Source organism: Coenobita brevimanus, chromosome 1, assembly GCF_032717465.1.
Source record: "Coenobita brevimanus isolate Jiangsu-jjx chromosome 1, ASM3271746v2, whole genome shotgun sequence".
NCBI classification, from domain to species: domain Eukaryota; kingdom Metazoa; phylum Arthropoda; class Malacostraca; order Decapoda; family Coenobitidae; genus Coenobita; species Coenobita brevimanus.
Window position 1 is genome coordinate 47,029,097 of NC_136954.1, and position 26,199 is coordinate 47,055,295.

Genomic DNA, 26,199 nt, shown 5'->3' on the forward strand with positions numbered 1-26,199 from the left:
AGAGAGAGCACCATGAAGCACAGAACAAGCACGTTCGTCAATCATGTGACCTGCACATAGTCGTGAAACATCGAAAGTCAGGTAAAGAAATTGGAGCGTGAGCAAAAGAAAGTGTGGGATGGATTGGAAGTTAGATGGGCAATAGAGCTGAGGAAGGAAAAGTATAGCCTGTGGAAATTGGTGCTGTAGAATTAGTGGTACTGCTGCAGTCAAATTAGATTTTAAAATATCCTCCAAAAATGAATGTTAGAGGTGTATGGAAATGTGCACAGTCAGCAAGGGAATGGGAATTATGATCTAGAAATTTGGTGGACAAAACATGCTTACAACATTAATTTTTCTTTAATTCTTCTCATTCTGTTTCCAAAAAGACCTGATGTAATAGTTTCTCTGACAGTGTTTAGCAGAGCACATGACAACTCTACACACATTACTGTAAGCGGGTATGACCCATAGTCTGTGCCAGTTTGGGATACTGGGAAGAATACTAACTGACTATCGGTTACGTGAGCGTATCAGGGAAGATATTTCTTGCAAAGTCACAGTCTTTTCTGGAATACAACCATGGGAATACTCTGTCACATAAGGGGAAAAAGTCGTCAACAACCACAACAACACCAAGGGAATCCTGGACACATTTAAACAAAAAATCACCACCACAAAATTAAACCTGAAGGGAGAACTTACCTGCCTAACAAATCTTCTCTATAACAACCATAACAACAACAACACAAACAATCTTTGTAACCTTGTCAGACGAACACTGATACAACCTTTCTGACCCAGGCAGACGAAGTCGATGGTCATTATTTTTGTACGAAATGTATCTGTATATGTCTGTGTCGAAAACTCAAATCCCAGAAAGTATTGGTTGCAGACGGAAAAGTTATTAATAAAACTTGTTTAGAGTCACAACTTGAGTTCACATGTCACTCAGCCAGCATTGGAAGTCATCCATGAGAGATGCACAATAGTCAAGCTTTCATCAAACAGTATTATTACAGTCTACCTGGCTCACAGATGACGGGTAGTCTTGTCTTCACTGAAGTTCTTCGGTATGAAAAGTACCCTCAACTAAATAAAAGCTGCTGGTGGTGGCACGAAAATAACAATGTCCTTGCACTGAAGGGGTTGAGAGATGAAGGCAAACATGAAGATAGCAGGGATATAACATCAATACATATACTGTACACACATATACATATACACACATACTTTTGTATATGAATATACTGTACATACAAACAATTGTGTGTATATATATATATATATATATATATATATATATATATATATATATATATATATATATATATATATATACATACACGTGGGAGTTGTTGTATGAAGATGATTTGGTGTTGATTGCAGAGAACGAAAGGGAGGCGGAGGAAAGGTTTAGGATGTGGAGAGATGGTATGGGGCACAATGGTTTAAGGGTAAATGCAGATAAAACAAAAGTGATGATATCTAGGGTTGGTGGCGGTACTGTCAAAGACGAGGGAGAGTGGCCATGTGCAGTTTGCCACAAGGGCGTGGGAAGTAATTCCATCTTGTGCGATGTTTGTGATAAATGGGTGCATAAGAGATGTAGTGGTATCAGAGGTAGACTGCGAGATAATGCTGATTTTTAATTGTACGGCGTGTCGGGGAGAGCAGGTGGAGATTGTCAGACGTGAAAGGATTGAACTTGCTGGTGAATCTCTTGAGTGTGTGGAAGAGTTTTGTTATTTGGGAGACATGGGTGCTGGAGGTGGCGCTGGAGCTAGCTCTGTTGCTAGGGTGAGAAGTGGTTGGAAGAAGTTCAGGGAGCTCTTGCCTCTCCTGACATTGAGAGGACTCTCCCTACGTGCTAAGGGGTCTTTGTATGCAGCATGTGTTACGAGTGTAATGCTGTATGGTAGTGAGACCTGGGCAGTGAAGGAGGAAGATATTCGCTGGCTCAGACGTACAGAAATAACAATGATTAGGTGGATGTGCAGTGCGTCCCTGCGTCCAAGGCCTGGAGGGGCTGGGTTTACGATGGAAGAGTTGAGAGGTAGGATGGGACTGGAGTGTATTGGTGTTGTGATGAGGAGAGGTAGATTGAGATGGTTTGGACATGTGGAGAGGATGGGGATGATAATTGGGTGAGGAAGGTGAGAAGTGTTAATATTGGGGGTGGGGTTATAAGGGGTAGACCGAGAAAGACATGGGACGAGGTCATTAAGTGTGACCTCAGGGTTAAGGGACTGAACAGGGAGGCTGCAATGGATCGTGCAGCATGGAAAGCCGCCATTAGGTGATCAAGGCCGACACATGCAAGCATGTTGGAGCCTTTAAAAACGAAAACGAAAACGAAAACGAACCTGGTACATAGCATATTATACCGGTAGGGCAACTCTTGCACATGCTTGTAATGCGTTTAAGCCTAAAATCACCATTTTGACAGATTTCAAACAGAAAAGTTTTCAAGGGATAATACTACTATACCTACTACTACTACTACTACTAATTATAATAACTGCCATACTACTACTATTATTACTGCAAACAGGGGGGTGCTAACCTGCGTATCTTTGCCACATTCCGAATTATCGAACCACCACTTGTTTTTTAGTCTGAGCAGGTCTCCACTCTCCTTCTGGCTCAGTATTGCCAAATTGAGACTTTCCCTGTGGACAGTAGGTAAAGGGGATGATTAGAACAGAATAGTAAGAGTGGGGATGAGAATGAAAGAAAAGGAAAGAGTGACGTGGGTAGGGGATGGAGAATCTTGTAACTTGTGTGTGTGGGGGGGAGGGGAGCACATGCGTGCAACATAAAAAAATACTATACAGGATCCCACACCACAATAATTGTATTGTAAAAGGACAGAAATCTCCGCCTAGCTAAAGCAATATATCGACAGCTCATCTTCATCCCAGTACAACATCCTTATTACACACGTGCTTTGCTCTGAAATACATAAGACCCGTTAGGCTTCATTCGGCTGTAGGCAAATACGCCATGATACCAGCGATACCCCCTCACCCGGCCCCAATTTCACGACCATAGTAAATTCGGCGCCTGTCCATGAGTGAGATAGGTCTGAGGCATTCCATATGGGGCCTTAGGTAAGTCTGTCGCCTTAAGTACTTCTGTGTACCCAGGTCCAGGTTAAGTCCGATTTTTCATAGTGTAGCAGGGGAGTGTTCATTTTACTCTTCATACCTATCCAGCCTAGGAGAGACTTTTCGAGTTGGAAGTGTCAGACACATCCCCCAATAACCAGTTCTGTATCAGAGATCTTCCCCATGCAAGACTATAGCAAAATTATGTTCCTGAGCTGAACAGGTCAAACAACATTCTGGCTATGACATTTTCTGTACAACTCACTTAAGCGGCGAGTGTGGGGGAGTGGCCACGCCGTGCCCATTGGAGTTTAGGTTATGTCCAATCTTCATGGTGTCGCAGGGATGCTGTCCGTTGATGTAGTCGTTCTTAACACTCTCCAGCAGAAAGGCGTACTTGCCCTTCGACATCCGCACCCGTTCGATGCCCTCCTCATCCGTGGACGTGAACACATGCTTACGGGACGACATGAACTCCCACATTCGACTGTACACACTTATCTTGGAATTCTGCAAAAAGAAAAAGAAGTGAAAAAATAATAATAAACTAGTGGTGGCAATAACAAAACACTGATATAATCGGACCTCAAGAAGACAAAAAAGTCATAACACAGAGGCAATTAAATACTTTGGTAACAGCAAGAACAGTACTGAAAGATAGAGTATTCATGAACAGTAATGTGAAATCGTACTGTGATAGGTACAGTACAATACGCTGATCCCCTCACAGTGCATGGAGGAGAACAGATTCTTGCAGGAAGACATATGAACTTTTATGGAACTGTAAATACTAATCTCGGAACGCTGAAAAACAATAAAATGGACTGGTGGTAGGAAGAATGCATAATAAGAGGTGTAAATCATAACTGAAGTTGAGGAAATGAGAATTTGGGACGTATTCGTGAACGAAAAAGAGAAACCCAGCAAAATTTGGGAGGGAGAGAGCGAGAGAGCAAGAGAGAGAGAGAGAGAGAGAGAGAGAGAGAGAGAGAGAGAGAGAGAGAGAGAGAGGGAAGCAGAAATGGTAGAAGACATAAATAACATTAAATGGGGAGTGGAGATGCTGCCATTTTTTGTCTATTTTTCCTTTTTTTTCTTATTCTAACTCAGGTTTTTATACAACTGCATATATACGCTGGTTGATTTATATGCCGTATATCTAAACGGTATATCAGCAGTGCAAAAGCATTCTATAAAACAGTCGTCATTGTCTACGCCACCACCATCATCAAAATCACCACGACAACAATCACGCCATAGCCATCACCACCATACCCATCACCACCAAAGCATAACCACCATCTACAGTAATCGATATGTCCACCAAACCACCCCAAAGTGCTGCTGGAACCTCTTTTTTACTTTCAATCCGATTCGATTTCATTTGTTAAAAAAGATCTCGTACCAATGAGGTTGATGAAGGCTATGCTTAACCCTTCCTTTTCGAAATGTCTGAAAAAAAAAAAAAAAATCTGGTAGCAGCAAGCAAAATGGACAAGATGTCAATGGTTCTTTTAACATGACCCTGATTTTTGTTTTGTTGCAGTATTTCACTTAACTCGGTGGCAGAATGTTACAATATTGTGACTCCTTAACCTTTCCACAGCACATCTTCAAGACTAGCATCATATTCTAATGATATTCTCTTGTTAATATTCAGTTCTGAAGGTAGAGAGAAGACAGTTTTAGGCCAACTTTGAGTAAAGAATGAATATTGAAAAAGACACCCCTTCAATCCGATGACATGCTGTTCACTGAAATCCGTGTAGGACAGTTCAAAGGACAACGAGCGGTTAAGACAATAATCGAGAGAAAACAAATTATTACCAGAGTGGGTGGTATTGTAACCCTTGTCAATTTTTAGATATCTGTAATTACAATAACCAGGATATTCGTACATATATACAGAACCTAAACCTAAAAAATGAACACAATGTATCACTCTGTGCCTCACAGTGCAATCTTAAATGTAATACTCAATGATCAATTTAGCACACTAACTCTCCGTGTCTTAAAACTACAGTATATCCAAAGTAATAGTGCTTTTATGTAACACTGCACTGTACTTATCTAGTAGGTATCAGTATCTAAGCATCACACATTTACCATACGGTATGTATCTAGTTGTCACCATATCTATACACCACACACTTATACCTAATGTATCTTTCTTACTTATCACAATATTTCCTTAACTGTTCACCAAATAAACCACAGAGTGATAATGAACATCTAGGGGAACATGAGTGAAGTACCGAAGCAAAAACAAGAGGAGACCCAATTTGCAAATGGCTGCCCTGACTTGTTAGCAGCTCCTGCCCGTCGCATTATTACCCTGGTCACCTTACTCCACGCTACCGAAATGTCTTGTACACAACTCCACACACTTTCCCCTTCAAACACAAACCTGTAATTAACACACTGCATATGCCACGATCGTAACTCCACATAGCAGCTAAACAAAGTATAATGAATTCCACCAATAACAATTTAGTATCAGTATATGGACTGAACGAGGAATATATTCCAGTACTCAAGTCCATACCCAAGAACATACCATATTACTACGTTTAAAATCCTCTGATCATGAGTCTGTGTTCATATAACCATGTAACCTACAAGAAGTAAGTGAATTACACCAATTACATTAGGTTACAGGCCTGGGAGTAGACTGTAGCACCAGTCGAACAGGGCAGTACTCCCAAGATGTCAAAGCATATCTGGAGCTCCCGTTTCATCAGCCCTTGGGACTTGATTCTGACCATTCCCCTCTGCTGAACTTTTTCAGTGTTTCAGTAACACAGAGAGTAGGCCAGGATGCTCTTCAATGCAAGTTCCTCTGACTGTCATCAAATTACACACAACACTTCCTATTCAAAATTTTGTTAGAAATGGCATCTCAATACCGAACATCGAAGTGCCTAGGGTGGGAGGACCATAATAGACCCCATCATCCAGCCCTCTCCTGGTGACGACCAAACGCGACGCCCAAAACCATTGTCTGACTCACTTTTCTCATTTCTGCAACATTCGCGGCCTTTTTCTCTAACTTTTTCTCTGCTGAACACCACCTCCCCTTCTCTAAACCTCACCTCCTCTTCCTCACAGACAATCAACTGTCAGAGACAACTGACAGCAAACCTTTCTCTGTATCCTCCTACTTTCTCTATACTCATTTCAAAGCCAAAGGTGGCTGTTGTTTTTATGTACACAACAGCTATCTTGCTCCCAAGTTCCTGAACTTGAATCTTCTGAATTATCTACTCACTGGCTGCTGCTATCCTCTCGCTCTCTGACTAAATATATGTGCACTGAATACTTATCCCCTAATTCTATGATGAAAAATTCTTCGACTCAACACATCCTATTAACTTCTTCTTTCTCTGAAATCTCCATTCCAGGTGATTTCAATGTTTACCACCATATTTGGCTCTCCTCTCCTTACACTGATCCACCTGGTGAAGAAGCCTACATCTTTTCTATTTTTAGTGACTAGAGAAGCTTGTACAGCACCCTACCCATATCCCTGACTACCTTGGAGAGAGTTCCAACATACTTGACCTCTCTCGTACCACTAATCCTTCTGCTTACGCTGTTAAACTTTTCACTTCGTTGGGCTCTTCCAAACACGACCTTATCAGCTTAACCCGTCCTATCGCTCAAGGCCTGTGGACCCTCCCAAGAAGTGGCAACTATGCCACTTTGGAGCTGCTGACTGAAAGGCCCTCAGGAAGAACTTCTATGATTTTCCCTGGAATGATTATTGCTTCCATGGCTGGGAGCCATCTGAGGGTGTTTCATGCATTACGGTGGTTGTTCCCTTGGGCATAGAAGCATATGCTCATTTCTCTTATCCTGTGACTAATGCAAAAAAAAAAAAAAAAAATGGTTTAACCATGCTTGTTGTAGTACAGACAGCCGCGTGGGAACATCGCAGCACACAGGCACACTCTCTCGCTGTGACCTCTCGGCAGACACTGACCATTTATTGAAAACAAGCAACCATAGTTCCTTTATGTTAATCCGTTCAGCACTATACAATATGACTGAAACGTATATATTTATATGTATGCATGTGATGCGATGTCACGAGTTGTAAACAATTATTTTTCAGATATACAGAAGATAAACAGTGACAGCCGAAGTATAGTAGTGGCGAAACGTCTGTTTCTCAAACGTGTACTATTTATGCGCAGACGACAAACTTCATTGCCAACACCACCTGCATTCATTACACAACACTATCAGGCTCTGAGTTCCATTAAGGATTTATGACCCTTATGGAGCTTTCCTATAATCGTGTGTATGGTCACTGCAAACGACTCTGATTCAGCCCTGTCCAGACTATAACTGCTGATGATGTCACAACAATGCTATCCACAATCCCTGAATGACAAGCAAAGTATTACAATTAACCAAGTGACAAAACGCAATAATTTAGTGCTTATGGCATGACTGTTACCATGACAACCCAGCCTCCTCTTGTTATCTTTAGATGACTCTGGGATTGGAAGAGACCAGACCACTTCAGAATAAAAGCCTCTTTGCTGAATATTATCGCCTGGAAGTAACTAGAATACAATGAAACATATCTCACCAGACTGAAAGAATTAAACCAACTGGGATTCATACACCAACCATAAAACACACACACACACACACACACACACACACACACACACACACACACACACACACACACACACACACACACACACCAAAACCCAATTCAATAAAAATAAAGTAATCTTGAACTCATTTGTAAAACTTAATCCCTTCCTTTATATACCATCAATCAACTACTCAGTCAAAATACATGAAAAAAAAAAAAAATGGCTCACCTCGAAAAACTCCAGGGAAGATCCCCCTTGAAGCGTGCCATACTCCACCTCAGTCTGACTGGCCAAATCGTCCACAGAGTTGATGGGGGTGACCAGCCTCTCGACGGTGAGGAAGGCGGCCAGGTTGGCGGTGTACGAAGAGATTATGATTAGTGTGAAGAACCACCACACACTTCCCACGAGACGACCCGAGAGCGATCTGGATGGTGAGCGGTGGAAATTATATGTTATGAGGGAGACAGTTTGTGTGGGTGGGACGGTGTCAAAGATCGTCTTCAATAATACATTCTTCCCATCTACAGACGATTTTATTCAACTTGGGAGAGATTTTTTCGAAGAGAAGAGGTAAGGTACGAGACTAACACTTCATTAACCCCTTTACTGCAAGAACTCCTGCCTAAATTGCATGTATCGTTTGGTGCCAGCATAAAGATTACAAGTCACCATACTGGAGGATTACGAAGGTGGCCTTTTACATTTTATCACCGCTATCATCACACGAATGTACTGGGTTATCGAGAGATTATTCAAATTGTAGGAGTCAGATACAGGCCTCATTATACTTTTCAGAGCAGACGTGCGTCCTATTCCCGAGGTGACGTCTTTGGCTTCGTAGCATCTTTTTTGAACGATTTGTTCTGCATACTCGTGTGTGTGTGTGTGTGTGTGTGTGTGTGTGTGTGTGTGTGTGTGTGTTTTACTCTTGTACATTACGGATGCAAAGTATATCAATATTAAACTTATAGCAAACATGAGGAGGTTAAAGAGAAAGGTGTAGGAAATCTCGCTACGGAAGGGGTGCTGGGAAAGATACAGGAGGGGTTAAGAGCATTCGTCCTAATTGAAAGCCATTCAGTGGTAGCGTAAATGAGAAAAACTGGATGGAAAGGGCTGAATCTGTTTCCTTTTTCAAACTCTTCCAGTCTGAGAGGTCCTTCCTGAGGAGCAGAGAAGTATGCGGTGTTGGTCATTTCACTGCAATTATGTGGTGGAACTATCTATCGATCCATCTATCTATCTATAGCCCGACGCCCTAATCCCGCAAAGGGTGGCCGCAGACAAAACGCCTCCAAGTCGCTCTGTCACCCACCATTTGACTACCCTCCCCCCAACTCACCCCTTCCTCCCTCATATACCTCTCAACTCCATGTCTCCACCTCATCCTCGGTCTACCCCTCCCTCTCCCTCCCTCCACCTCACCTACATACACCCTCTTAGTCAGTCTTTCACTCTCCATTCTCTCCACATGTCCAAACCACCTCAGTGTATTTCTCCTAATCTCAACCACATCCACATCCACATCCACCCCACAACGTTCCTTCACTTCTTCATTCGTCAACCTGTCCCTCCATGTCACTCCACATGCTCCTCTCAAGTAACTCATTTCCACTGCTCTCACTCTTGACTTGTTCCCCTCTTGCAAGGTCCACGCCTGGCTTCCATACGTCAGGGTAGGAATCACAATACTATTATGCAGTGACTTCTTAACTTCTATACTCACCTCCCTATTTCTCATCACTGCTTTCAGTGAACCAACAACCTTGCTTCCCTGCTGTACCCTTTCACGCACTTCATCCCCCAAAGTTCCATCCTTACTCATCACACTACCCCAGTACTTGAACGCACTCACATGCTCCATATCCTCACCATCCAACCTCACTGTACACTCTGTGACTTCATTCCTCTCAAACACCATAACTTTACTTTTGTTTACATTAACTTTCAGCTTCCTCCTCCTACACACTGTCCCAAATTCATTCACCAAACCTTGCAACTCCCATTCATCTTCACTCAACAATACTGTATCATCAGCAAACAGCAGCATCGGAATCTTCCAAATCTCACCCTCATTCGTTAAAGCCACCCCCACATCCACTACCCTACCTTGCACCTCCTTTACAACCCCGTCCATGTATATATTAAACAGCATGGAGACATCGAACAACCCTGTTTCAGTCCCACATTGAGATCAAAGAACTCACTCAGCTCACCATCCACTCGCACCGTAGCCCTAGCTCCCTTGTACATACTCTTCACAGCACTCAACAATTTCCCCTCCACTGGAACTGCAAAGTTTTATAAAAATTAAATTGGATCTCAGTAATGGACAAATTAAGAGAAGCTGCATCTAAGCTCCTCCATTTAGAAAAGTCTCTAGGTGAATATAATAGCTTGGAGACTGCAAAAAAAAAAAATAATAATAATATTAATAATGTTATATGGCTAAACAGTAAAAGCAGAGAAAAGAAAATATTATCGTTGGTAGCGGAACACTCCTTTGACATCAAACTACGATTTTTGTACTTTACTCCGGCTACCAACAGGAGAGAGAGAGAGAGAGAGAGAGAGAGAGAGAGAGAGATGAAATGAAATGAAATGAAATGAAAAGGTAGCACCAGGTCACAAAGACCATATGGCACTGAGTCGCATCACAGAGTGAAAATATGGTAAAGGAGGAAAATAAGGGAAAAACGGAAGATAAAATTAAATATACAAAATCCCTAAATGATTTAAAAAGGACATTAAACGGGTAATAAAAAAATTCCGAGACTCACTTAAAACATCGCTTAAATCTGGAGGCCGGCAAAGTGAGGATAAAAACGGTAATAGTCGATGGCGAACTCCTGTATGTCGAGGGCAGGCAATGAGAATGTCGTGTAATGACAGGGGAACATGGCAAGCAGGGCAGAAAGGCGGCGAATCGCCAGACATCAAATACCCATGAGTAAGACGAGTATGGCCAATCGGTAAGCGAGCGAGGGCAGTCTCCCAACGGCGGTTACGATGACAAGGATTGGACCACAGAGAAACAGATTTAACAGTCCGGAGTTTATTACCAGTCAACATGGACCAGCAGGACTGCCACTGCTGTCAAAAGAAAGCTCGGAGGACATGAAAAAAATCAGAAACTGGAACAGATTGAAAGGGCACACTAGGGGACTGGAGGGCTTTGCGAGCCAAGGCATCCCCAGTTTCGTTACCACGAATGCCGACATGACCTGGCACCCAGCAGAAAGACTGATTTTTTCTTGACAGACAGACGAAACAGCCACTCTTGACTCTCTAAGATGAGAGGATGGAAGTGCGAAGTTGACTGCAACAGAAGGAGTGCACTAGGGGAGTCAGAGAATAGAACGAAGGACGATGAAGGATGGCTGTAACATTTACGGGCCGCAAGTAATAAAGCATGAAGTTCAGCCGTCATAACTGAAGCTACTGAAGGAAGGCTATACTGACATGAATGATCAGGGAACTGAACTGCAAACTCAGTACCGTGTGCCATTTTTGATCCATCTGTATTGACATGGACTGCACACGCATGTTCGACAAGATGTGAGTGAAAGGAAGACCTAAGAACTATGGAAGATGTAGACGACTTTAAGGAAGGCAATATGGAAGAACAAACAGAGGGACGTGGCAGCAGCCAAGGTGGAAACCGCCCAGGGCGAAATAAGAGAACACTGTCTGTGGAAACTGGGAAGGACGAGAGGAAGGACTGAACACGAATTATGAAAGGGGGTCGACGACGGGGATGGGTTAAATAATAATCTGCAACAGAGGAATGTATTCTGAGCACCAACAAAGACAAACTGATGTTGTCTCAAGAAATAGCAAAGAGAAAGTAATGCACGACATATATAAAGCGAAGGATAACCTGACTCTGCATAAAGACTCTCTACTGGAGAGGAGCGGAAAGCACCAAGCGCTAAACGAAGACCAAAATGGTGTACCAAATCAAGTTTTAGTAACGTACGAGCGGGAGCAGAAGAGTAAACTTGGCACCCATAGTCTAATTTTGATAAAATAAGGGCTCGATGAAGGTTAAGTAGGCATGTATGGTCAGCACCCCAAGACACATGGGATAAAATTTGCAGGAGACACCTTCAAAGACGAAATATGAGCGTCCCATGTCAACTTAGAATCAAAGATCAGGCCCGAGAATCTAGTAGATGCCCGATACTGGAGAGGAGGAGGATAAAGACAGAGAGGTGGGTGAAGTGAATGACGACTTCGAGTAAAGGTCACTGCACACGAATTAGAAGTGGAGAACCGAAAACCATAAGCAGTAGCCCAAGAAGAAGCATTCGTAATAGCAGACTGAAGAAGACTCTGTAACACTAAGGAATTAGAGCTTGCAGCATAGACAGCAAAGTTGTCAACATATAACGAAGAATGTACACCTACTGGGAGAGACGCAACAATATCATTAATTGCAATAAGGAAAAGTATTGTGCTAAGAACCTCGCCCTGAGGAACTCCTTCGTATTGTGGGCAGGAATCAGACAAACTATTGCAGACGCGAACAGAAAAGGACCTATTTGTCAAATATTTTTGAATAAAAACTCCTGTATTGCCAACAATACCAAATAATTGGACTGTACTGAGAATATGATACTTCCACGCTGTATCATATGCCTTCTCAAGATCAAAAAATACAGCAAGGACTGATTCACCTTTGGAAAACGCAGCCCTAACATACGTTTCTAACTTAATCAATGGGTCCAAAATACTTCGCATCTTTTGGTAGCCAAACTGATTCGGAGATAAAAGATGGTTAGATTCTAACAACCACATTAGCCTAGCATTAACCATACGTTCCAGGACTTTGCAAAGACAGCTCATCAGAGCTATTGGACAATAATCTTGAGGAAGATGGCCATCTTTAAATGGCTTGAGGAAAGGAATAATAAGCGCGATGTGCCAACTTGGGGGAAATTCGCCTGTGGTCCAAACACAATTATAAAGTGCTAATAAAAAACCGAAGCCCCGCCGATGAGAGGTGTTTAAGCATACTGTAGGCTAATGAACATCATCTAAACCTTCATATGTATCTCTGCAAGAACGAATGGCATCACGTAATTCCGCCGACGTAAAAGAAGCATTATAATGTTCTTCATCAGAGAGGTGGAAGTGGAGCGGATGATGCTCTGCTGTCGAACGAAGTTTATGAAAGTCACTCGTCAGATGAGAGCCTTTACCAACCTCATTTAAATGTTCGCCTAGCGCACTGGCATCTAAGTAGGGATCTGCTATGGAAGTACCATGCAGATGGAGGACCGGAGCAGGAAATGGTAGCCATTTACCTGTTATCTGAGGGATACAGGCCCAAACCACCGAGATGGGCGTGTTAGAATTAACTCGAGAAACATATAGCTTCCATTTGGATTTCTTGGCCTCTTTAACTGTTCGACGAAAGGCAGTGCTGGCACGTCGGAAAAGTATAAGATGATAAACTTTATCAGCAGTATGACATTTGCGGTGATAGCTCTTCCAAGTAGCCCGTTTGATGCGGAGGGCTCTTGAGCATTCCGGCGTCCACCAAGGAACACACTTAAACGAAAAGGGACGAGTGGTCTTAGGAATTGCCTGATGAGCAGCATTTAGGACCACATCGAGGAATTTAGTGAGCATATCTTGTACACAAGAAGAAGGAACAGAAAGAGGAGTTGTATAGGAAGTAAAAGCTGTCCAATTCACTCGAGCAAAACACCAACGTGGAGGGCGTGAAGTAGGAGAATATGACGTGAGTTGAAGATGTACTGGAAAATGATCACTAAACAGACAATCTTGAAGGACAGACCAATTGAAGTCAAGAGAAAGAGATGGAGAACACAAAGAAAGGTCAATGCAGGAAAAGGTATGCGTATGTGCATCGAAGTGGGTGGGAATACCAGTATTGAGGACAAGAAGCTCATGATGGTAAATGAAAGATCCCATCAGTCGACCACGAGGATTGGTAACAGAATCACCCCACAGGGGATTTCGACTATTAAAATTGCCAAATAAAAGGTACGGAGAAGGGAGATTGGAGAGCAGGATGGCTAATGCTGAAAAATCAAGTGCCACTGAGGGGGAGAAATAGAGGGAAACAATTGTTAACCAACGTCCAAGAAATGTGCGGGCTATAACGCCGAGGAGCTCAGTAGAAATTTGTAATGGTTCAAATGGAACCGCATGGTGGATCAAAATGCAAATATTAGAAATGGAATGAGGTGAGCTAAAAAAGGTATAATTGGGGACAGGAGGTGGGGACTCCTGAAGGCGAGTCTCCTGTAAGCAAAGCACCAATGGTTGGTGAGCAGAAAGCAAATAACCTAAGTCGTTACACTGTGAGGTAAAACTGCGTAAATTCCACTGTAAAATAGACATCGTAACATAAAACAGAGGATCAGAACAATGACAAAACTGATGGTGCTAAAAAGCTATGTTTGTTGAAGAAGAGGTTACCTTTGAGTAAGGATAGTGGGTACTGCAGAACCACTGGAGAACTGAGTGGTGGTAGGGCATGACTTGGGCAAGGAAGAACGGTGGTGAGGGAAGGGGGTTTCTTCCCCTGGAGGCAAAGGAAGGTCTAAAAGGGATTTGACGATAGGCTTACTGGAAGTTGAGGCGGGGGAAGAAAAGAAAGGAGGAAGTAACAGAGAGATTACTGATGAAGTAGAGGATGTAGACGCTGCAGCCTCAGGGGGAAGAGGAGTGGAAGGAAGAGTGAGAGGAGGAGAGTGAACATCGGCAGAAACGGTAATTGTAGAAGTGGAAATGGGGATGGTTGCAGCAGTGGTTGGAACAAACAATGGTGAAGAGGTATCCTGAAGAAACCGTATAACTTTCTGGATAGTTTCGGGAGAACTGTCATCTGAAGATGCATGACAAAGTGGAGGGAAGTCAGACCTGGAGTAGAGAGGAGGCATGCAGCGCTTTAGGGGAACAGGATCCGACCCACGATGGGCTTTACGTTTCTTAACTGACTGAAGGGGAGTGGCAGGGTGGGAGAGGCGTGGCCAAGAACAGGAAGGATGCGACACGGGTGCGGAAGTAGATGATGACGTAGGTGGGGTAGAGGAAAGAGAGGTGGAAGTAGAGGAACCGAGAACTGAAAAGGAATTTGATAACGGAATAGGGGTGGACGAAGAAGGGCAAGAGGTGGTTGAGAGAGAAACAGACAAAGGTTGGGCCGCAAAAAGAGAACAAGAAGGCTGTAAAGAAAACGAGAGAGAGGACGATGAAGTGACAAAGACATCTGAGGTTGCAACAGAAGAATAGAGACGATAGGCTGTGGCAGTTGCATCTGTATAGCCTTGACGTTGTGCTTCCCGGCAAGCTTCAGCCCGGCGGAGTCCAGTGGACCTCACATTCAAATTTATACGAAGGGCAACGACAATCAGTGGCGGTATGCTCACCTCTACAATTAGGACAGCAGTGATGATCCGAGGGGCATTCATCATCCTTATGATCTGAAGATGAACAAATGCGGCACATAGGAGTGGATCTGCAAAAATTTCAGGGGGTGTCCAAACTTCAAGCAAGCACGACATTGACGAGGGAGTTGGGGAGATTCTTTAACGTTTAGCTTGAGACCACCAAGCATAACAGTGGTAGGTAAGTTACGGCTGTCAAAATGGATTTTTGCAATATTTATAGAATAGTGGCAGCGATGCGTAGGAGGAAGCGAGTAACACTGTACCGTAACAACTTTATGACCCCGGAGTTCTAAAATCTCCTGGATAAGAGGAGAACACTCTGGCCACTGACGGTCACCAAGATCGACATAAGTGGGAACTAAGACTGTTCCTACACAAAAACTGAGGGGAACATTTTTTGTTACAATAATCGGTGTACCGGCAGGACTAAGTAAACTGGTCATCGCAGTCGCCTGTTCTTTGGACTGAACTGTTACAATATGAGAGCCATCTGGACGAGACGTAAATTGGACATCTTTGCCCACCTGCTTCAATAGGCAACACTGAAAAAGCAGGTCATCGCCTGCTAGAGGGGCAGTTGAGGGAATGTCAAAAAACTTGGTCCAGGTCCGGGGGCCGAACAAAGCTTGGAATTTGTCATGTTCTGTTTGCTAAGGAAATGGGAGTAGAGATGGACGAGGACGAGAGATACGCGTGGAAAAGGTAGATGAGGTAAGAGGAAGATAAGGTTCTAGAGTAATGATAGAGGAGGAGCTAGTAGAGGAGGACTGGGCAGAAATTGGAGGAGAAGAAGATGAGGGTGAGGGGGAGGAGGAAAGATGCGGAAAAGTGGAGGCAGTCGGTGGGATGTCCGAAAGAGAAGCCGAGGTCGTTACCTGGGTCAGGTCGGCGGCAGAACCGGGGGAAGGGGAACTAATATCCAAATCCATAATGGTATATGAAACAGGAAAGGCTCATCATGAGGGTTGAAAAAGGAAGGACATTAAGGGCGAAACCCCGAGTCTAGAGGCCCGGCCAACGACCCCAATGGGGTCAAACTCCAGTGTGCACCCATTACCCTACCCTGGAAGGGATAGCGACACTGCACCAGAGGACAAAGATTCCCTGCACATCAAAGGGTCACCGGCCAATGACCGAGAGTCCTGCCACTGAGCCACAGCACCCCCGGAACCAACAGCCGCAGCCCAGCGACGGTTCCGCCTCCACAGAGGGTCCCTCTGCAGAGGTCTGCACACTGCGGTGGTGCCGAACCACCATGACCCACACCACTGGCCAAGACAATAGCCCAAGGGCACACCCAGTCCTTCCTGTTGCAACTTATGCGTGGTAAATGATGAGAATTTTTATGAATGTGGAAAAGTCCAAGCCATTTAAAGCCAAATGATAGCATAGGGAGAGACATGAGAAAACGAAAGAAGAAGTGATAGAAAAAGAATAGTGCCTTGTAAAATTAGTTGAGGCAACGACTGGGCCCAAGGAGGGGGGAGAGAGGAGAGCAGAATGGACTTGAAGGCCATCTTGCAACCAGGCCTCCACGTCTGTGGAGGTAATGAAGGTACCCTGCTAGAGCTCCCCGCACATCAAGCCCCAGTCGATGCCCCCGAAGCCTCCCACGACAGCAACAAGCAAAGGAACGGAAGAGAGAGAGAGAGAGAGAGAGAGAGAGAGAGAGAGGGGATGGATGAAACAAACACACACACACACACACACACACACACACACACACACACACACACACACACACACACACACAAACTAAGCCCATTTAGCCATACATTCTCTTTTTCTGCCTGTTTCTCCGATAAACATGGATTCACCAGTTATTATAAACAGTAAAGCCGAACCATCTCTACATAAATAAAATTAAAATAAATAAACATATGGTACACTAAACATCAGAAGTCCTGTCGCCTCTCCTGCTTTTCTCTCCATGGGGTTCAATAATCAGTCCAGTGAATCAGCGGCAACCAACATCGATGATTTGGTATGGCACTGGTATAAAGTCATCAGAGTCGGGTGCTATGGATTCACCACACTGATTTTCAAGGCTCATGATGGGCAGAAGTGACAGGACTTTTGATGGAGACCGTACATAAAGCCTGTATGGTTGATGTATGTTTCTCGCTGCTCTTCAGATATGGTTTTTAAACGTATGTGGTAGGTGGGGGCGCTCACCATCCACTCACTCGATCCAGTGCTGCTTTGGGTGTCTGCCCTTTCCTCTCTTCCATCCTTCCTCATCTCTCTTTCTTTCCTTCATTCTTTCCATTTTCTTCTGCCTATTGGTGACTTTACACTCTCTCTTCTGTCTTTCTTTCCTCTTCCTTCTGCCTATGGGTAGTTCTACACTGAGTGACATGCCAAATGGTTTCCTGTACCCTACACCAGGAAACCATTTACAACGCTGGGTGGTAACCATATAACCAAATTACAGCGCCTGCTTGTTTAATAGGTAATTAAGGTGGTCCAGTCGGACTGAGCTTGTGTAGGTTTATATCCAAGGGATTGTTGGGGTTTATTGCTCACGTAATGCCCCTCAGGGATGAGTGAGGCTGGTCACTCTCATCTTAAATGTCAGGACCAACTTGCCTAGCCCCGGGTTCCTACGCTCCTCATGGGGCGACATAGGATTGGATGATGGATGGATGGATATAATTATCATGAAGCCTATCTATAAATATTTACGTCAGACCAACTAGAAAAACACAGGCCATAAACCCAGTATAGTCAATATAATACTGCAGTTGTACCTAACCTTGCATAGAAATCAATCCTCTGTTGCATGTATTCCCCAGGGTGAACCTGAGACCATGACTTTGTATGTGTTTGTCTGTCTCTCTCTCTTTTAGGATTCTTTAGACCAGCAATTATCAAGTAAGTCTTTCTACTAACATAAAACCCAGACAACCGAGAAATAACCGTAATATATGTACGGTCTGTGTATCAGCATTAATAATTCTCACCTGTTCAGGCCAGAGTTCCGTGACCCTTTAATACCTGTAATCATGGAGCAAGTCTTTCCTTTAATATTTAAACCAAACCTCGTAGGAAAAAAAAAAGGTTATTATCTGTATGATGTATGTATCTATGTAACTGCAGCTCACCTTGGGCAGATATCGACCCCTTGTTGCATGAACGCCCCCAGGGTGAACCACAGACTGTTGCAGATGCTGAAGTCGTTGCTGACACTTGACTTGCCGTACATCTCTGTCACCTGCAGGAGAAAGGGGAGGGGAGGATATGGCTACATATGTTACTATTATTATTATTATTATTATTATTATTTTATTATTATTATTATTACCAGTTACACCCCGTGTGTGTGTGTGTGTGTGTGTGTGTGTGTGTGTGTGTGTGTGTGTGTGTGTGTGTGTGTAAACTTGACAGCCCGTCGACTGAGGCTCAGCATTCCTTTTACACATCAGTTACTTCCCTCACCAAAGTAACCATCACCTCACCCGTACATTCCCCTAACTACCTCACCTTCCACTCGCTGGGGCTGAATCTGCTGACAAGGAACAGGACGATGGAAACCCCGACGTAGGCGACGACGATGCAGGTCCAAATCTCGTGGGAGAGTGGCGACATGAAGCTGAACACTCCGGGTTTCTCCTTGGCGGGTTTCTTGATCATGATGGAGATGCCTTGGGTCATGAAGGGCTTGGTGAAGTCGATTACCTGTTCCCTCGAAGATGTGATGGTTAGTGGCGCGATCGCTATGTCCGCCTCCTGTTGCCCAGAGAAAATGTATGAGTTTGGAAGTATGTTGGAGCCTTTTTAACGAAGCAAAATGGAAAAAACAAAAACATTAATCATCATCATCATAACAGTAATGTATCGCGATGCTGAGAATTCTCTGTGATGCTGATAATTAATTGATAAACAAACCGTTTTGCGTTATGCTCCACTATACCCCCCACACACATACCAATCCCCTTTACAGCAGTACAGACATACACAGACCCCCAACACTTTCCAGAGTCACCATCCCCCCCCCATCTACACATACAAAACACACACACACACACAAACAATTCATTCACTTTCACACAACCCCTCTCCTCCCCAGGACACTGATATATCCCGTTTATTTGCTATACACTACTTATTTCATTACGTCCACGGAACCGCTTATATTACGACACAATAAGCGCCCGCCATTAACGAATATACTCGTACAGTAAAGGAAGAACTTATCTTTCTCAATGCTCAGCACTTCAGCCAGTCATGTCCCTCTTTATACAGGTTGGGGTTTCATTCATAAATTACGTGTGCTTCTTATGGCTGTTACCGAAAATCTCCACACGCTAAATTTTGACATACGTTCCACTTGGTAAACTGTAAACATACGTATAGTAGTGAGGATTTAGATCCAGTCTAGATTAGCTCCATCAATTCGAGGAAGTCAGACATCCTCCTTATCCTCATAGTGTTGTTTCTAGTTTACAAGCCATGTTGCTGTGAAATTAAAGTTAATCTTCTCCTCTTAGTATTATTATTTATCCTCCTCCCTGCTTTCCTTTTATTATTATTGTTTAAGAGTGCTGTGGTGGGGCATGCAGAAGAGGTGTGTGGTGTGAGACGTGTGGGTGGTGGTGTAAGAAAAGGAAGTGAATGGTGGTGCGAGGAAGTACGTATGGCTGTGGCTGAGAAGAGACATGCATATGAAGTGTGGCTGCAAAGGAAGGATGAGGTGTCATATGAGAGGTATAAGGAAAAGAAGAATAGGGCGAGAAGGGCTGTGCGTGATGCTAAAGTGGCAGCAGATGAGAGGTGGGGTAGGCGGCTGATTGAGAATTTTCAACAGAATAAGAAAATGTTCTGGAAGGAGGTTAAAAGGGTGCGAAAAGGAGAGTCTGGGAAGGAAGAGCGAGTAAAAGCAGAGAATGGAAGGATGTTAACTGAGATGGATGCAGTAAGGAAGAGATGGGCAGAGTATTTTGAAAGATTGTTAAATGTAGAGGAGGAAAGGGTGGCTGAGACTGTGGCGGATGGAAGGGTGCAAGGAATAAATGTGTTGGGAGAGTTGAATGATTCTTTGATCACGAAGGAGGAAGTGGAGAAGGCAGTAAAGGAGATGAAAACAGGGAAAGCTGCAGGTATGGATGGGTGTGCTGTGGAATACCTGAAGGGTGGTGGAGTGACTATTGTTGACTGGTTAGTAAGACTGTTGAATGTGTGCTTTGTGAAAGGTATGGTGCCAATTGACTGGGCAATTGCTTGCGTGGTCCCATTGTATAAAGGCAAGGGTGATAAGTATGACTGTACTAGCTTTAGGGGTATAAGTCGGTTGAGTGTTGTAGGTACGGTGTATGGTAGAGTGTTAATTATGAGAGTTAGAGAGGGTACAGAGGGAGTGATTGGTGATGAGCAGTGTGGCTTTAGGAGAGGGAAGGGATGCGTGGATCAGGTGTTCGCTGTGAGACAAGTGTGTGAAAAGTATTTAGCGAAAGGCAAGGATGTGTTTTGGGCATTCATGGATTTAGAGAAGGCGTATGATAGAATTGATAGGGAGGCTTTGTGGACTGTTTTAAGATTGTATGGACTTCATGGTAGGTTACTAAAAGGGGTGAAAAGTTTTTATGTAAATAGTACAGCGTGTGTAAGAGTGGGAAATGCTGTGAGTGATTGGTATCCCGTGAGAGTGGGGCTGCAACAGGGATGTGTGATGTCACCTTGTTTGTTTAATATTTATATGGATGGTGTTGCAAGGGAGGTGAATGCAAGAGTTTTAGGTGGAGGTCTGAGTCTGGTGAATGATGATGGTGGAGAGTGGAATCTGAAGCAGCTGCTGTTTGCAGATGATACTGCACTGGTGGCTGATTCAGAAGAGAGATTGAGACAGTTGGTAGAGGAGTTTGGAAGGATGTGTGATAGGAGGAATTTGAAAGTAAATGAGAACAAGAGTAAAGTGATGAAGTGTACGAGGTTGGTATATAGTAGGAGGATGAATATAGTTCTGAATGGTGAGTTGCTTGAGGAGGAAGAGTGTTTTAAATATTTAGGGTCACATGTTGCTGTGGATGGAAGAATAGATGCAGAAGTGAAGTTGAGAATGAATGAAGTAGGAAAGGTGCTGGGAGGAATGAAAAAAGTGTTTAGATGTCGTTTGCTTAGAATGGATGTAAAGAGAAGGCTGTATGAGGGTGTTGTGGAACCGACTGCGTTATATGGGGCTGAAACATGGAATATGGGTGTAGCAGAGAGGAAAAGTTTGAATGTAATGAAGATGAGGTGTCTGAGGAGTATCTGTGGAGTGACGCGTATGGATCGAGTGCAAAATGATGAAGTGCGAAGGAGAACTGAAGTTGTTCAGGAGATGGCTGGTAGAGTTGAGCAGAGGGTGTTGCGATGGTTTTGGCATATGGAGAGAATGGATAATGAGCGATTGGTGAAAAAGATAACTAGATCTGATGTGAGAGGTGTAGGGCTGAGAGGGAGACCACGAATAGGATGGATGGACAGTGTGAAGAAAGCGCTGGATGCAAGAGGGATGTCTGTTGAGCAAGGAAGAGTGGCTGTGCGTGACAGAAATAAATGGAGAGAAATTGTGAATGAATAAATGATGACGCAGCCCTGAGGGGATATTCTCCGCATTTGGTCTGATCAGCTAGTCAGGTCAGTTGCGGGTAAGCGGATGGGTCTATTATCATGTGGCAGGGGTAAACCAGCTCTGCTGTCGGGTCCTGATGCGGATGTCACTGATTGCACTGCGCAGTTGACCCTTGTGCGGTGTGGTGCGGTGAGGATCTGTCCCTTCTCCCCTATGGGGCTAAGATGCGAATGAATGTGTTTGAATGGATGAGTAAATGGGGAGTGTGTCGTCCTGTCTCAGTTACCTCCCTTTCCTTGGGGGAAGCATACTAGGTATATAGATAAGTAGATTATTATTATTATTATTATTATTATTACTGTTATTTTAATTACTGATCTTCCTTTTCCTTTTCTTCCCCCTGTTATCTTTCCTCTGTCCCCTCTTGTTATCGTCATTACCCTTCACTTCTTTTCCTCCTTCCTCTCCGTTTTTTTTTTTTCTGTTCGTATTCACCTTTCCTCTGCTCGTTTCCCCCTCCCTTTTGCTCCTCTTCCACTCTTACATTCTTCTTCGTCCAACGCCTTCACTTCCTCACCTCCTCCTCTTTCTCTACATCTCTCTGTTCCTTCTCCACCTACTCTCCTCCTCCTCTTCCTCCTCCTTTTATTCCTTCTTTTGTCATGTTACACTACCTCTTCCCACTTTCACATCTTCCTCCTCTCGTCCCCTTTCTTCTCCGTCTCCTACTTCCATTTGAGGGTTATTTCACAGCAGTATCTGACACTGACCGGTGCATATTTTCTTCCTTTAGTGCATTAGGAGTCCACAGATGAAAGATATGTCTTGCCGTAAATTAAGCTCATTCACACAAGTTTCGACTTGAAAGAGTTCACTTAATCATACCGTGGAGAAAAGAGGAAAAAAACTCACGGTAAAACAGCGCACAGAATATAACCTTAAATCAATATAAGGTACCGCTACGGACACCAGTCTGTTGACTCGCCCATGATAACACGTAGACACCGAGTATTGACTCTCGAAACCTAGTAACGGGATCCCAAGACCTTAACAAATTCCTCTGAATACAATGTTCTAGGTGAAGTACTGTATTCTCTATGATGTGGAACGATATTCCTGGCTGCAGCTATGCATTGTAATACTAAAGTTAACAGACTAAATGATCTTTAAACAGATAAACTGCAGTGGCTTTCTGTTTTCTTGTTTTTGTTTTTTCTTGGAGAGAACCATTTGTGGGCTCCTGGCCTTTGGCTCCTTCTTCCTTGCATTAAAAAAATCGTAAATTATAAACGTGACAGTTGAGGTAATCAAGATAAATGACTAATAAAAACCAATGATTCCACTTTAGCTGTATATCACCTGAGTGGGGAGTAACGTAACTGCCTCCATCCCCAAAGGAACTAACAGCCAGAATCGAGCTCTTACCACTGAACGCACATTATTACATTACAACAGAACAGCGTTTCATAACCTTTTCCGACCTCAACACCCCCTCTGTAATAAGGTCTCAGTCCAGCACCCCTCTACATGTGGTTACTGGGACTGCAGTTGCTACACTACTGCAGGGTTAAAGTGAAGTGAAGTACTGCCTAACAGTTTACTTTATGGTCTCAAAAAAAAAAAAAAAAAAAATCAAGGATGCCAATACTAAGCAAATTCAGTAAGAAAAAATATAATGCAGCATTTTCCAGCACCCCCTAAAATTGATTTCAGCACCCCTTGGGGGTGCTAGCACCCCAGGTTAAGAAACGCTGCAATAGAATATATAACCCCCGGTACTTTAACACATGCCCCCACGCATCTATCCAGTTATTGAAATATAAATTACATAATGTAGCAACTGGGGTTACACAATAGGAAAATTACAATTAACTACCAAGTTAGTATAACCAACACCCTAACAGTTCTAACTCATGACTAATATAAATGTACTGGTAAACAGTAGCTATGCATAATTGATAAATACCTTCCAAGCGTGAAATCATGACATCATCTTGATCAAACAAATCAGCCACATTCTCACCAAAGCAGGTGGACACTGACCTCAGGCCACTCACTCACGCTCACGGTCACACTAGCGGAGTACACTAAACAAATAACAAACTAGATCCGCACCGGAAACTAGGTAACCTTCACCATTAACCGTGATATATGTATGATCTGCAAACATGTGAATCTTTTTGTGTATTATATACGTTATGTATTACATTTTTATTTTATTCATTTAAATTGTTATATCATTTTCGTATTACTCTCTACAGAAAAATTTCAGAACAGAGACTTGGTTTATTCGAGTTGGCTTCGTCACGAACAACCTTGATACTTTTCTACACAAACTGTCACAGGCAACGCTGAATTCACAGTTTATATATTATTACCTTAGGTTATTATATATTTTTAGGTTATTAATATTACGGCAAAGATTCCTGGGATTTCCATGGTGAATGAATGGGTTATGTGGCCCACTTTTTTGGGCATACTGTTGATTAGTTCTCCGACTAACGTATTTTTTCTACTCCAGGCTTGCTGTACCCTACCAAACCCCACCTGCAGGTGTTAAAAGGGCGGGACGATGATGATGATGATGATGATGATGATGATGATGATGATGATGATGATGATGATGATCTAAATACGTTACTATTCGTAATTTTAAAAAATGTGGTTGAGAAGATTAGGAGAAATACACTGAGGTGGTTTGGACATGTGGAGAGAATGGAGAATGAAAAACTGACTAAGAGGGTGTATGTAGGTGAGATGGAGGGAGGGAGAGGGAGGGGTAGACCGAGGATGAGGTTGAGGGATGGAGTTGAGAGGTATATGAGGGAGGGGGGGGGTGAGTTGGGGGGAGGGTAGTCAAATGGTGGGTGACAGAGTGACTTGGAGGCGTTTTGTCTGCGGCCACCCTTTGCGGGATTAGGGCGTCGGGCTATGGATAGATAGACAGATAAATATTCATACAGTACACTCCCCACAATGATGGTTCACGACAGTATAAATAATACTGTCTAGTACACAGAACGTAAATAAATTGTCATTAATACAGTGATAAAGACATTTTAAGTCATCAGATTTGGGGGCCTCTCATCAAACCTTGTGAGATGGACCCAGGATAACATCTATCTATTTATCTATTCAAACATCAGTATTCATTTATATCCACTCATCCAATGTCACTTCTATCTGACCTTGCATCGTGTGTGTGTGTGTGTGTGTGTGTGTGTGTGTGTGTGTGTGTGTGTGTGTGTGTGTGTGTGTGTGTGTGTGTGTGTGTGTGTGTGTGTGTGTGTGTGTGTGTGTGTGTGTGTGTGTGTGTGTGTGTGAGAGAGAGAGAGAGAGAGAGAGAGACTAATTTGACTGACGTTTTCTTTCTTTTCAAAGGGGATTATTCGGGTTGCATATTTTATTTCATTCATTCGTTCATCATCTAATCCTGTGTTGCCCCATGAGGAACAGAGAAGCCCGGGTCTAGGCATGTTGGTCCTGACATTTAAGGTGAGTGACCGGCCTCACTCATCCCTGAGTGGCATTACGTGAGCAATAAACCTCAAACATCCCTTGGATATAAACCTGCATAGGCTCAATCTGATTGGGGCGCCTTAATTACCCACTAACCACCAGGTGCTATCATTTGGTTATGTGGTTACCATACAGCATAGTAAATGACTTCCTGGTATACAGGAAACCATTTGGCTTGTTACTTAGTGTAGAGGCACCCGTAGAGCAGCACTACATCGAGTGAGTGGATGGTGAGCGCCCCCACCATATATAAAATAAAGGCTCTTTCTTTTTTTATCTCATTCACAAGCATGTCAGGAATCCAACATGGCAAGAATAATTTTGGTCTATCTATCTATCTATTGCCAGACGCCTCAATCCCGTTCGAGGTGGCCACAAACAAATCGCCTCCACGTCGCCCTGTCCCCCGCCATTTCACTGCCCTGCTCCCAACTCACACACCCCTCTCTCATATACCTCTCCACCCCATCCCTCCATCTCATCCTCGGCCTCCCCCTCCCTCTCCCCCCCCTCCACCTCACTCACATACATTCTCTTCGTCAGTCTTTCACTCTCCATCCTATCCACATGGCCAAACCACTTCAGTGTATTCCTCCTAACGCTTCCTATCACATCCACATTCACACAACAATGCTCCTTTATATCCTCATTTGTCAGCCTATCTCTCCATGTGAACTCATTTCCACTGCTCTCACTCTTGACTTGTGTCCTTCCAACAACGTCCAAGCTTCACTTCCATACGTTAGAGCTGGTATCACAATACTGTCATGTAGTAACTTTTTCACTTCCATGCTCACTTCCCTGTTTCTTATCACTGCTTTCAAAGAACCAGCAACCTTTCTTCCCTGCTGTACCCTTTCAAGCACTTCACCCTCCAAACCTCCATCCTTACTCATCACACTACCCAGTACTTAAACATACTCACATTTTCCAATTCCTCACCATCCAACTTCGCTGTACATTCACTGACTTCACCTCTCTCAAAGACCATC

The 26,199-nt window shown here is 43.6% G+C and overlaps 1 protein-coding gene across 1 annotated transcript in view; it reads right to left on the reverse strand.

The window, feature by feature from the left end:
- Positions 1-26,199, reverse strand: part of LOC145396382 (glutamate receptor 1-like) — a 363,216-nt gene that overhangs the window by 5,451 nt on the left and 331,566 nt on the right. Inside the window, exons 12-16 of the mRNA XM_080269805.1 lie at positions 18,619-18,864; positions 18,240-18,349; positions 7,934-8,132; positions 3,358-3,602; positions 2,549-2,654 (exon numbers count right to left, since the gene is read on the reverse strand). Of these exons, the coding sequence (XP_080125931.1) occupies positions 2,549-2,654; positions 3,358-3,602; positions 7,934-8,132; positions 18,240-18,349; positions 18,619-18,864 (906 nt within the window). The remainder of the gene's footprint in view (positions 1-2,548; positions 2,655-3,357; positions 3,603-7,933; positions 8,133-18,239; positions 18,350-18,618; positions 18,865-26,199) is intronic.